This window comes from Cynoglossus semilaevis, chromosome 14 (assembly GCF_000523025.1).
Source record: "Cynoglossus semilaevis isolate Cse_v1.0 chromosome 14, Cse_v1.0, whole genome shotgun sequence".
NCBI lineage: Eukaryota > Metazoa > Chordata > Actinopteri > Pleuronectiformes > Cynoglossidae > Cynoglossus > Cynoglossus semilaevis.
Genome location: NC_024320.1, coordinates 17,661,567 through 17,675,717, shown reverse-complemented (window position 1 = coordinate 17,675,717; position 14,151 = coordinate 17,661,567). Strand labels below are relative to the sequence as shown.

Genomic DNA, 14,151 nt, shown 5'->3' with positions numbered 1-14,151 from the left:
ATAAGTATTTCATGTATTCAGTTTTGCAGACATTTCCCCTCTTTCCTCTAAGGATGCACTGATGCCACACCCACACCAGCTACAGCCTGGAAAACTGGGACGACGACCAGCGCCCCCACCCTGCCCTCCACTGAACCACAGGTCTGAATGTAAGTGTGAATGGTTGTTGTGGCCCTGACATGGACTCACAAACTGGTCCAGGTGTCCCTGGACACTCTGGACCTCTGGACCTCACCCTCTGGACCTGTGCCTCTGACAGCGTCCCCTACAACCATAGAATAGAATCATCATTAAAATAAGAACGATTAAATGAAGAAATGATGTGAATGACTCAGGTGTTAACGCTGATCACCTCGGGGTCAGAGACTGAAGGACTCCTGTCTAATCTGGCAGTAGTAAACGCCCATCAGTGTTAACACTCCTCAGTGTAACCACAGATTGACAGGAGTCTCTTCACTGACTGTGTCCATTCTTAAAGAACCACGGGAGTTTAAGGAGCCGAGAAACAAATTGTATGTGATTGTGAGTGTCCTCACTTTACAGGGAACGTGTGTGTTAGTGTGTGTGTTAGTGTGTGTGTTAGTGTGTGTGTTAGTGTGTGTGTGAGATAAAGTTGGTGAAATGACTCATTCTTCTATTTTCTCTTCCGCCGTCTCCCACCAGGTGATGACTCACAAACTGGTAAAATTGACATGAATAATTTACCACCCTGTTCCTACAGTTAGCGTTTAAACCATATGGTAGTGAAATAGAGAGAAATCATTTCATCTTTCAACGTATCGACGGCTAAAGTGAACATGAGCGCGGTGTTTAACTGTGCGTGCAGCGGAGGAACCGTGCACTTATTTTAGACAGAGCGAGCAAAACAATGAAGCCAGGGTGCACACACACACACACACACACACACACACACACACACACACACACACTGTAGCCAGAAGAGCTCCTCGCGCCTGCATCACTGGTCTCCATGCACAGCCCTGTAGGCTGTAGGCTGTACAGTACAGGTAGATACTAGATACACTGGTACAGACGCTGCATTATACCACTGTACTTGACGATTAATCAGAACCTCAAATTAAATCACACAGCAGAAGTTCGGTTCCGATCCTCAGGGTGACTATCAGCTGCATGCTGGGTAAAATGTTCAGACTCGTCACTACAACGTCGCAATCTTTGCACTGAATGCAGTTGGTGTTGATGATGGATTAGCCTTGTTAGCTGAGGCATCATGTTAGCTGAGTGAAGTGGAGCAGCAGAGGCTGAAGGCTTCAATACTGCAAAGTACTGTTGTTGTACTGTATTCTACTGCAGGTATACTGTACAGTACATACAGTATACACTACAGTATATGTATTTTAGGTAATATTTACTATTCTGCTTAGAGTCTACATTGACTCCAGGCTCCATTCAGTGTGAGGTTTCATTTTTTATTCATATGGTATTCTACTCAGATAAAACTATTTGCGCAAAGTTTTTCTTTTAAGTTTATTTTGATTTTTTTTTTAATTGTTCAGCTCAGCCCTGTTTGGCCCAATCAAATGCTCTAAAAACTCTACACTATAAATATAAAGCAGCAGCAGTGTTGCATAATTAAAAGCTGCGTCATGATTTTATTTTTTTCTTCCTTTATAAGAGCGAAATAACTGCTGTTAACGTCTATGTTAAACTACAGAGAGTAGATACAAATCAACAAGAGGAGAGGAGGAAAACAATATATTGTATTGGTGTCTGCAAATACTGCAGTTTTGCAGTATCTGTATCAGACATGAATATGACATATTGATCTTTCCCAGATTCACAGCCATCAGAGGTGATGAAGATCTGTCGACTTTCTTCTACGTCTGATCACATACTTCTCATACTGAAACACCATTCACAGGTTCCAACCAACAGTATTCTGCGTGAATATCAATGCTGCACTCAGATCATCACAAGACAGGAAGAATGGAGGCCAGAACCGTCCCCACTGCTCTGTGTCTAAATCATGTTCCTGGTAATTTGAGGGAACATTTCCCATCAGAACAGTGAACACAGAGTTCTAACAACAACAGGTACAGCACGTGTCCCTGCACAGTAAAGGTGTTCACTAGTGACTACTTTAGTAAATGAACTGAACTGCTGCTCCTTACCCAGCCAACCTGCACCAGAGTTGGGGACGCACATGTCCGTCTCAGCACTGGGCAGGACGAAGCCCACGACGAACACTTCCACACCGTCCGACATGAGCGCCAGGCCGAGGACGAAGAACAGCTGCCACTGGAATCTCCCGTGACCGCACTCCTGCATGATCAGCTCATACTGCTGGGCCAGCTCCTCTTCATCGGCCTGACGCTCATTTTCCAGCTCTTTGCGGCCCTTGAGACTGTCAGAAACCGGCTGGCCCAGAGCCACCTGTCCGTCCTGGGGCTTCCCGTCACTGTAGGCCGGGACGCCTTGGTACTCCCCCTCGTAGATCTCATCTTCGTCATCGTGGCCTTCTGTTGCATCACTGGAGGCCCCCTCTTCATCGCTGGCTGCGTTGTCAGCGTACAAGCCGTCTTGTTGGTTGTAATGATCGTAGTTCTCTTCTTCGCCCTCGTTCTGGAAACGGTTGTAGCTGCGTTGAGTGGAATATTCATCTGAGGCACGATCCACGGCTTTGTTGAAGTTTTTGGCGGCGTGCCTCTTGGCTTCTTTAGCGATGTCCTTGGCACCTTTGACCAAAGTTGTCCTGTTGTGAGTTTCATCCATCTTGGCACAGAGATGTTTGGCAATAAAAACTCTTTTTTTTTGTTAAATTCAACCCTACTGAGGTTTGACTCCAGTCAGGATGACAGGTAAAAGCTGGAGTTAACCGTTCCCCTCAGACTCAGAGCAGTTTATAGGAGCTGAAAATCCACTCAGCTGCTGCGACACTAATGATTAAGTAATGATGTCTGATTCCATTGGACGGGAGTCGCCGGACTGCTGCAATTCTAAACAGTTGATCCGTCAGAGCCTAGAAGAGCAGACCATCAGCCTGTGGGCACAGAGAGAGAAGAACACATTAAACTCCGTCAAGGCTCCACGTCAGAAATATTTAACAGTGAGAATTCCTGGCACACCGAGAGAAAAAAGAACATTTTAACACCAGAAGAGAAACACTGCCCACAGGAGGTGACACAAACGGAAGTCTACTGATGAAGTGTGAGGCATCAAAGTTAAGACTGGCACAAAGCAAATTCACTGGCTGATTGTGGATACTTTGAAAGGAGGCTGTGCTGTAACTGCATAAACCAGAGTAACCAAGGAACCCAACAAGACTAATTTGACAATAAGACATTCCATCTTGGACCAAGGACTGGGATCTGCAACCTTGGACTCAGGAGACATTTTTATCATTTCAGCAGCAAATAAAACTTACTGAGAACTGCATAAATATTCTGACAGGCACTACTGCAGAGTATGACCATTATTTTCAGTACTATAGTAATACTACAGCTTTATAAATAAATATAAAGAATATAAATATATAAAGAAACCTGTTGGCAACATTGTCTCCATCTTATATACCAGTGAAAAAAAATACAAGATTCTAATTTCTACACGTAGACCATGTTCGGTTCTTAGACAAACAGCATTCAATACAATTACAAATACCATTGCAAAGACACTAAAGAGCCAGATATGGCTTGGGAGCCACAGGTTTAAGACCCCTAATCAAGGCGCGCCAATGCATTTTCAATTAGAAATTTAGGAATTGGACAACCATGTGTTCAGTCTGGGCCTCTGTAACTGTGTGGTCTGGTGTCTAGCCCTGGGACCGGACGTCAGGTTGTCTGACTGGGTCTCCTTGCGGCTCCTCCGGACCCTGACACTACTGTGGTGTCCCAGCAGAGTCTGTCAACACATCAGGCTTCATCTGTCTGTCTACAACACTGCAGCCACCACCGACCACAGTCAATGTCTGCTCCAGGACAAAAAAACATGTCAATGTCTGCTCCAGGACAAAACAACAACCACAGTGAGCTGTGGGCCTTGACATTACACTCCGAAGCCCTTTAGCAACACTGTTTTTGACAAAGCAATTACACAAGTCAAACTGCACAACATCACACATCTGAACCATGTGTGCAGGGCTGCTGGGGCTGAATGGTTTCATGTGTTAAAAATTAGGAATTACCATCACTGTATATAATAAACAATGTGTGAGAGAAGCTGCAACAAACCCTTCAACTTCAACATCTGTATTTGTGTTAGCATCTGCAGTCTGTGGAGGCAGAAAGTTGGGACTGAGTTGGTGCTGCAGGACTGTGGCAGGTTGATGTATGGTGTTTCTGCTCACCTTTGCTCTGCGGGTTAAGATAACACTTGAGCTGGGTGCTGTCATTTCAACGTGGCACTTCCACAGAAAGGATGAAACAGCCCCAGAGATTTTGGTGCAATGCAGCAATGATTGAAATTGTAATCCTGGACGAAACAGTCGGTTTAACCAGAGGGAAGAAACAGGAACTACATTTTTTGACTAGTGAATGTGAATCTATTAGGACGGCACCTGCCTCTGGTTCAGATGCCGTCAAATCACTAAAACTTGTTCTCTTTTTCCAAACCAACATAATCATCAACAAAGTCTCCTGCTGTACTGAACACAGTCTTTCATCTCAGATTTGGTCTTTGTGTCAGTATTTCAGAAAAATATCTTTATGATCCTAACTTTATTTTTTAACACAAACATCTTGTGTTATGTTGAAAACATCAGACCATTGGCTGAAAAGGTTGGATTTTCCAAAACACCACAGTTTCCTGTAGACCACGTGAGGAAGTGGACTTTGGAGAATGATATTAAAAAGTAAATGGACACTGGGGTGTAAGAGCGCCAAGCATCCTGTGCCCTTGGTTTTTAGGTTAATTAATATTACATTATTATATAGTGTACTATTAACAGTTACATTAATGGAGATGTGGAGAATCCCTCAGGTTTAGGGAATGACCAGAGAGTCACTTTTTTTTTCCTTTCTTTTTTCTGTGTGCCGTGCAAAAAAATAGATGAATATGGAGCACAGTAGCAACACAAAATATAGAAGGTTTTCCAGGTCTTTTTTTCCCCTAGATATGGAGCACAGTAGTAACACAAAATAAAGGTTTTCCAGGTCTTTTTTTCCCCTATATTCCCAAAACTGAAACATTTGAACATTTAAAAAGAACTTGATAATATTTATTAAACTCAGGATTTTACAAAGAAGAAATTCTGTGATGTAAACACTGCTGGAAGAAGTGACTTAACTTAAAGAAGTAAAGTAAAAGCTTTATATTCATTACAAAAATGTAAATTTGTAAAAACACAAGAAAACATGAGTTTTATTATATTATTAACTGCTTATTAAACTTGACTACATTTATACATTGCTGATGTATGTATACTAGTCCCAGGTGTATATAGGTGAGGGCTACAGAAATACAGTTAAGTTGCACAAGAACATGTTTTTTGAAAGACAGGTTTGACTTTTCCTTCTGCTTAAAGTTGTGGCTCAAAGCATATTTAAAAAAAAAACTTTTTTTTAAACTTCCCTAAAACTACTTTTTAGCCACGCAGCTCCCCCAGTGGAGCACCTGACATCTGAGTCTAAAGGTCGAACTCTGTGATCGACGTCACGAGGCGCTCTGAGAAATCCTGCAGCAAATGGCCTTAAAATAAACGGACCGATGAATTGCCCTGCAAGACTTTGGGTAATAGAGGGCAACTGACTAAAGGCTGGCAGCCTGGCAGTGTGTCCCTCTGTAATCTGACGTCTCAGTCCAATCAGTCTGTTTGTCTTCATACACGTTTCTCTACTCCAACGACACATCGCTCTCAGAAAGTGCTAGAGAATCCCCAAGAACATCAATCAACCCCCCCCCGCCCCCTCACCCTCTCCCCCATCTGTTGACATTTCCTTATTCTTGATCAGCTGACCACTCCTTTCCTTATGCAAATGGACATTAATACTGACATTTTCATGTCTTTCAGAGCACTGAGCCACAGAGCTAATTCTGGAAAGCCTGATTCTGGTGTCCAGTCTTTTCTTATTTTCTTATTTTATTCACATTCGCTAAAAATAACACAACCTTTGATCCCCCAGTAGGCCATCATTTATGGCCATTTCTATTTCCATTTTAATGGCAGCTCCACTCACCTTTATTATATATTATATATTATATAGTACCTCTCCTCCACCCCTCCGCATGATGGGGGTCTTAGCAATCAGCAAAATTCCTGCAAGCTCTGAATCAGCAGTCCAAGGAGAGGGGAGAAGTGATTTCCTTGCAGTCGTGCTGTCATGGCCGGCTGACGCCATCCAGCCACGTTCATTAATCACTCAGATAAACACACACTAAAACACACACACACACACACATTATACGGCACTCTCAGATGTCATTAGTGTTAACCTCCAAACAGACAAATCTAAATCCGACCAAAGCTATTTAAGGAAACCTCACCTCTGATTAAAAAAAACCCATCACATAAAACAAGTTAATCACTCTTTTCTTACTGGCTCTGCTCATTGCCCACCTCTGTAATTAAACACCTACTGAAAAAAACTATACCCCCCCCCCCACACACACACACACACACATTAATATCAAATTAAAAACCTACAGTATAGAGTTAATCCCGTTTAGTCTCTAGCATTCACAGTATATTGTCATAGAAACAGCTGTGTCTTATGAGGCCGACATGTGGGACTAAAGCTACTACACACAGGGTTAATGTTGTAGTTATGCAATATCTTCTGAAGTAAACAAAGGTGAACCTCAAGGTCCACTGGTTGGTCCTTTTTCATTTTCTATATGTATACATCCTTCTGTGGAAACAAAAGAAATATCAAAATAAACTACACCAGTGCTTCTCAAACTGTGGTACGCGTACCACTCATTTCAAAATAAACTACACCAGTGGTTCTCAAACTGTGGTACGCGTACCACCAGTGGTACGCGAGCGCTCTCTAGTGGTACGTGGGGAAAATTCATATTTTCACATTTACATTTTCAGTTGAATAAATCTGACACATACCATGCACAATTAATACAAGGTTTAAACAAACTTCTTTCTAATCATTTATAAACCTCTCTCCTGTGGTGGAAGCTAACAGGGAAGGTCACTGGCGCTATATTCTAATGTTGGTCATCATGGTGGTACTCAGAGAGAGATCAATGTTTTTTCAGGTGGTAACAGAGTATAAGACGTTTGAGAACCACTGAACTACACAATACACAGCTGTACAAAGACCTGAATTGCCTGTAGCCTTTTGTTCCTAACTCAGCAGAAGACACAGACGCGGCCAATGTCCTACCATCTGACACAACTGGCACTTCGGTAAAGTCAATGCTGAATGTTGTTTGTGAAGTGAACAGAACTAATAGCATTGACATGACCTGACTTGACCTGCAGCAGATGGATGTCAACCCAACACACTTTTGTGAACATCACTGAGCTCAAACGAAATTTTAGACATTAGTAAAATAATAATACGTTAAATTTAATAATGGAATCTGTGAATAAGCATGTCTGGGATCCTGTATCTGCACGCTTCATATTGGTTGACATGTGAATAAAAGTGGCGTTGGAGTACAGCCCTACAGGCTATTCTGCAGTGGCCACAGATGGCTGCAGTGAGCATTTGCACATTGTGTATATAAAACGACATGCCACAAACCTGCTGATGCCACACAGTCAGTTCAGGAGTAAAACAGACTCTGCAAAACCAGAGCGGAACATGAACCAAATATAGTCAAACGTGAAGGAAAATCAATACAGTTTTCATCAATCTTTTTAATTTGTAGTGGGTTGAATGTAAATAAGGACTGTCTCTCTTTCCTGAAGCCAACATTGTGTTACATCCAACCAGCAACGATCCAACATCAGCTGTAGATCTTGTTAATTTGGGTTAAATATACCTTAAATAATTGCTGCATTCACAGAAATGAATGTAGATAAAGAATTCATTTGTCCAATGTCCATGTAGCTTTAAGAGCGAGTTAATTCAGTTAAGACATTTTTAATTATTCTCAAGTGTGGGATAAAAACCTCAGAAGCCAACATCATACAGAAAGACCAGACCCTCAGGTTACCACCTGGGATCAAACCTGGGATCTTCTTGTTGTACGGCAAGATCTCTAGCCACTCTTCCCTAGCCTTATTTATCTTTGTCTGAACAAATCTGCATAAACGTAAAATCTTACTGTAAACTACAAATTTTAATTGTCTTTTTTTTTTTTATTATTCAGCCACATGTGCAAATCACACTGTGTTCAAACTCAGGTAACTGAGTCCCTCCCCTGTCCACTGCTCCACTGCTCCACCGCTGCACTGTTTACTACCACAGCCTCAACCGCAGCTCCACAGGCTGAACACGGCTCACAGACTACGTCCAGGGAGGAACATCAATCACTACGGTGCGCGTCGACGCAATTCGCGTCCCATAATTAGATATCGGGGGCTGTCCCGCAGACTGGGAATCAATCGTGCCCTGCGGAGCGGCGGCTCAGTGCGCCATGTATGCGGTGAGAGGAAAGACTGGCCCCACTGCACACACCGCCCTGGGAAAGGGGCTCCTGAGTGATGGACGACGTGCGCGACATGTGTGCGCTCGGCGTGGAGCACGCAGCACAGCCGGTGCGCACCGACTCATCGAACCGCCGACACCGAACGACCCACAGAGATGCACGCCGAGCTCAGCCTCAGCACCAGCACCGTCACCGGCAGCAGCAGCAGCATCACTCAGTCTCACAGAAGTCAGTGCACGGCTGAATGAACCGTGCACACGATCCTTCACGCCACGCAAACTTTAACAAAAAATTAAAATGAAACGATAAGAAATGAAACGACTTATTTTGTAGCAAACACTGACGTGATCAGATACACACAGTGTGGTGTGAATTATCAACACACGAAGTCGTCCTCATGTTAACTTAAATTCTATTTTTTTTAAGTTTAAGTTCCCACAACTTTTCCCGCAATTATGCGCGCACACGAGTCAATTCATGTTTCATCTTCCTCTGGAAAATGAGCCTCGTGCAGGTGCACGCAGCATCTCCTGTCTCCATTGTGAATTTTAAATGATGCGGGGAGACAGTGATGCCATCTGTGCTCACAGGGAGGATGAAGTTACAGTTTGGCACATGGTAATGTGGGGGGAAAAAGAAATGTGGAAAAGAAAAAAAAAGGAAGAAAGAAAGAAATACTCACAATCTGGCACAGAGGAGCCGGGTGTTCATGCCGAGTTGGAGTGAGTGTGTGTGCTGCCGGTTTGCTGGTTCCCTCCTCCCTCCACAGCAGCAGAGGTTGACGGCATCGCGACTAGATCTTTTCTCTTTTTTTCTTCTTGTTTCTCGTCTTCTTCGGTGCAGCGGTTTCCTTCCTCCACTGCAGTCCGGGGAAGACGAGGGGAGGCGGAGAGGCTGAGGGGGAGGGCGGGAAGCGTGAGTGTGAGGAAAAGGAGGAGGAGGAGGGGGAGGAGCGGAGGAGGGATGCTGCTGGAGTAGTACCGACTGGAATCAAACACTCTTGGGCCCTGACTGCACTGAAGTGCTGGAGTAGTAGAACAGCAGTGGGAATTCCTGTGGCTGCGTGGAGTGATGGAGGGTTTAGATGGGAGTTCACTGGATCCTGAGTTTAAAAGGAGAAGAAGAAGAAACAGGGCTCGGTACGAAGGTGCATTTGGATATTTATTTTCTATAAGAAGATATCAGAGATCAGCTGAATGTCTTTTAATTGGTTCTGTGTTAAAGCCCTCAGTTTCAGTCTGACCTGATGATGGGACACAGCACTGGGAAGGTTTGTTTCCATAGTTGCTGATCAGGAAACTGTCACTGCCATGACAGCTGGGATTCATGGGGAATCAATGGAGCAGTAGGTGGCAGCGAGAGCTGGGCCTCTGCTAGCTGATTGGACTTTGAGGCAGAACCACTTTTTATAAAATGCATTTTTGAAAACACTTTCCTGTCAGTTCTATTTGCATTTAAAATGTGTTCACTTTCTGCTTCAACTGCAGGACATCCAGATGTCTGCCACCAGCACCAGCATTGCAATATACGTGTATATATATATATATATATATATACACACACACACACACACACTGCACTATCCCTTTAATGCCTGTTGAATAAGTAATTAATACAGTGAGCAAAGAGCAAAAGGCAGAGATGTGACAACACACGAACCATCCCATCTGTAGTTGATCTGTTATGAAATGACTTGTGACCGACCATACAAGGAGGACGAACGACATGGTCGTGCTCATTTGTCCAACAGATTACATCATCTTACATTCAATCTAATTCAAGTGATGACCTGATAAAAACAACGTTCACATTAAAAAAATTACAGACTGACAAGAAAACCAATCACATCGTACATTAATGAGATCCATTACACCACAGTATGTAAAGCAGTGACAGAGTGACGAAAAAATGTAGTTACTGTAATATTGAGAAGTCAACACTTTAGCATGGATATATATATATATATTTTTTGAGATTGCAGACAGAGTTGGAGATTACTTTATCTTCTGCTGTCTGGGTATTTAAAACATAGTAAACATAGGTAACAATTCTGGCCAACACAAGTTGCTTCAATGGCCAAATCACACTTAATAATTAACTGACGACAAACCCTTTTCTTCAAAATGTAAAATCATCAATTTTACCTTCATCAAAAACAGGACTGGTACACTTCAGGGGTCAAATGGGGGTCAACTGAAGCCTGTCACTGCTCTTGCTGTAAGCCTAGGAAGAAAATGGTTGGAAAAAGAACAAGAATTTTAGCACATCAAATTTTGAATGAGACACGTGGGTATAAGCGGTCTCTAAAAGCCCATCTGATTCTGCATGATTAGAGAGGAAGAGGCCACAGCCTTCACTGGATCGCCCTCCTGTGTGCAGCTATCTAATATAAGTGTTTAGGGGGAACTCTTACGCTGTTAGGAAACTCAGGGTTGAGATTCATTATAACTCAACACATTTATGCACAGCACAAACAAGTACCGAGTCGGCACTAATCTATTTCTGCACCACGTCTGTTCTAGATGTGAGAACAGGAACGTCATTACCATCTCCTTTGTTCCTTCTCCTGAACCCTCACTCACGATCTGTTTGAACACAGGATGTAAATAAACCCATGAGTTGGTGGACACAGGGATTCATAATGTAGCGTGGGCGACGTTTAGACAGTCAAGTCCTGTGTTTCAGAAAAACAAAGACTAGAGTGAACGCTGCATGACAAACATATTGGTTGCAATTAGACGTGCATATACTGTACATATAGACATAAGTTTATATGTAATAATGTATGTATATTCACATACATACATAAACATACACATATATCATATATACACACGTAAATATATACACATATAAATATATACATACATATATACACACACAGATATTTAGCTTCATAGAGTTTATTACGCCCTGCACTGAGTGGAGTTGGTCTGACCCCAGCCCGGGGCATCTCTCCTGAAGATGAAACGTACATACAGTAGACATACACACAAATCGACAATGATACAGAACAGGAGACCACCTGCCACAGATGGATAAACTTCTATACTGACAAAAAAAAAACAACCCACTGACAATTGAGTTACACTACATCTATTTGAAGATGTATTATGTATTTAGTACGACTCTTAGTGAGGGTCTGTATTCTTCTCAGTTACATCACTGCCACCTATTGGGTTAATTCATTATTGGTCAGTTACTGCTCATTAGCAGACCTCAAACCATTTTGAGAAAAAAAAAAAAAAAAAGTCATATACCGGTAGGCGTCACTGTGAGCCAATAATATACAAGACGAAGCAAGAAGACAGGGAATCGGTTTGTTGTTACTCAACTCAACTTTATTGATAAAGCACTTTGGTCAGAGTGCTGAACATCACGGACAGAACAATAGAATGAAATAATTAGAAAATAATATAGCTGAATCATCACAAAAAGAAGTCAAATGTATATGAAACAGATCTCAAATCTCAAACAGAGCCAACAGCCAGTGAGGAAACAATCCAGGTTAGGGGGCTGAGACTGAAGAATCTTGGTCCCTCCAACTTCCTCCTCGTCTTTGGCATGGACAGATAGTATGGGGAAAGACACTGAAGACATCTAAAAACAAATTCAAGATCGGGTCGATGTGCTCTTGGTTTTCAGCGCTAGTTCAAAGGCGAGCGGCAGCATTTTAGAATCAACCGTAGCCGAGGCCAGCATGACATGCGTTAGTTTGCAGCGTTACTTGACGAAAGATGACAAAAGCATGGAAATTCAATTTCAAAGTGATACAGATGTGTATACCGACACGATGTATACACCCGCGCACATTCACACTCTGTGCATTCAGCCATCTTTGAGGTCCTGAAGAGTAATCCAAAGTTTAATTTCTTTTTTTTTAATTATGTGGGCTAGCTGGCCCATAATTCCATGTCTTTGAAACAAAGGGGATTGTTAGCAAGGTCGGCTGTTGAATGGATCAGAATTAATTACTTTATTTTTGCCTGTAATTACACATTGTACTCACATCTTTCAGTACCTACACACAGGTAGAACATAACAGATTGTATTGTGGAGTACACGTAGTACTCCACAATATGATCATCTAACTACTTGTTTTTGTCATACATTAAGAGGTATTTTTGTACACTACAGACAAACATTTAGAAATACGATTTTGGTTGGATGTAGATGTGATTTTTTTTTTTGTCAGACACCTAATGACTTATTGAAACATATAGTTACACTTGGAGAAGTGGTGATGGTAATTGATGCTTCCAGGGTAGCACATGCTAGGCTAACCAAGAAGCATATTTGCAGAAAACCATACTTAAAGTCAAATGTGTGCTTAAACTGTTGTGTAGTGTTTATGCCACAGCAGTCAGCTCATTGTCACGGTCACAGTGCCCCACTTCAACCCAAGAGTTTGGACTCAAATGAAGCAAAATCACAAAAAAGACCAAAGAAAAACACACACTTCATTCGTTTAATGGGTGAGAGAGGACACAGAAATGCTCGTTTAATGGGTGAGAGAGGACACAAAAATGTTGTTTTTTTTAAATGTCCATTAAGATAGTTGTTTGTTTTTTTTAAATGTCCATTAAGATAAAAAACAAAAACAAACAATGGATATTGTGGTTCACTCACCAAACTAGAAAGACACAAGAGATTGAGTCTGTATGCAGCAGGTGTTGGTGATAGGATGTGGAGAACATGGAGACTCCACCGTGAGCAGACAACAGGAAACACAGGCAACAGGATTTAGGAGCAGACATTAGAAAGAGTCTCAACAGTCCAGCACGACCACGACAGACTGAGAGTGTGTGGGTTTGCACAAGATGGCAGCACAGGTGGAGCACATCAGGTAATCAGTGTGAAGGTAAAACCCAGGTGTAATAGAAGAGGCTAATTACAGGAGAAGGGCGGAGCAGACATGACATCACCTGATTCTGGCTGCTGCTCCTGACTTCTGTTTTGTGCATTAACTTTTGTGCAAAGCTTCTTATGTTCTACCACGTAGTCCACTGAAGCTGGAACTGACCCCGGCAGTCATCAGCTGGACAGGGTCCAGTTCACCAGTCCACGCATCATTTCAAATTGAAACACTATTGAGAACCTGATAACATGTATATTTCTATACGTACAAACCACTGTATGAGTTGCTGCCACCTAGTGACTGGAGGCTTGTTATCATTCAAGCATTACAGCAGTGGTACACTTGTGTCCACCGTGCCATATTCCATTGGACCTCACCCCCCCCAGGGACCCGCCCCACTATTTGAGAAGTACTGCTGTAGGTCGTCCACCAGTTGCCAATGAGGTGCTCTGAGCATGGGACCGTCCCCACACTCTACTCCCCAGGTGCTTCAGCTGCCCCCTGCTCACTGGTGATGGGTTGCTCACTGGTGATGGTAAAATACAGAGGTCAGATAGTGTTCTACTCAATAATAAAAGTCATTAATCTATTCAATAACTTCTAGAGCCTTCCTATGGCTCCTGGCCAATCCAGGTGCTCTGACCTCCTAGCTTGAAAACCACAGTTTTATATAAGAGTGCTGTAAATAGGGCTGATCATTTGGGATGTGCTGGACTCTCCTGTTTCCTCAACCACATTGATGAGCTTCTGTGTGTGTTGAGAAACTGTTTTGTGCTGTTTTAGGT

The 14,151-nt window shown here is 42.6% G+C and overlaps 1 protein-coding gene across 3 annotated transcripts in view; it reads right to left on the bottom strand.

Annotated features, from left to right (window-relative positions):
- LOC103389898 (synaptic vesicle glycoprotein 2C-like) overlaps positions 1 to 13,830 on the bottom strand; it is a 35,333-nt gene extending 21,503 nt beyond the window's left edge. Inside the window, exons 1-5 of one of the 3 annotated variants that reach the window (XM_025062532.1) lie at positions 13,138 to 13,830; positions 10,653 to 10,731; positions 9,752 to 9,894; positions 9,191 to 9,610; positions 2,133 to 3,001 (exon numbers count right to left, since the gene is read on the bottom strand). In XM_025062532.1, coding sequence (XP_024918300.1) covers positions 2,133 to 2,733 — 601 coding nt within the window. In that variant the 5' untranslated portion in view covers positions 2,734 to 3,001; positions 9,191 to 9,610; positions 9,752 to 9,894; positions 10,653 to 10,731; positions 13,138 to 13,830. Of the gene's footprint in view, positions 1 to 2,132; positions 3,002 to 9,190; positions 9,611 to 9,751; positions 9,895 to 10,652; positions 10,732 to 11,054; positions 11,082 to 13,137 lie in introns of those variants that run through there. The other 2 variants (XM_017038912.2, XM_017038913.2) reach the window with 2 other exon arrangements.
- Between the last annotated feature and the right edge of the window lie 321 nt (positions 13,831 to 14,151).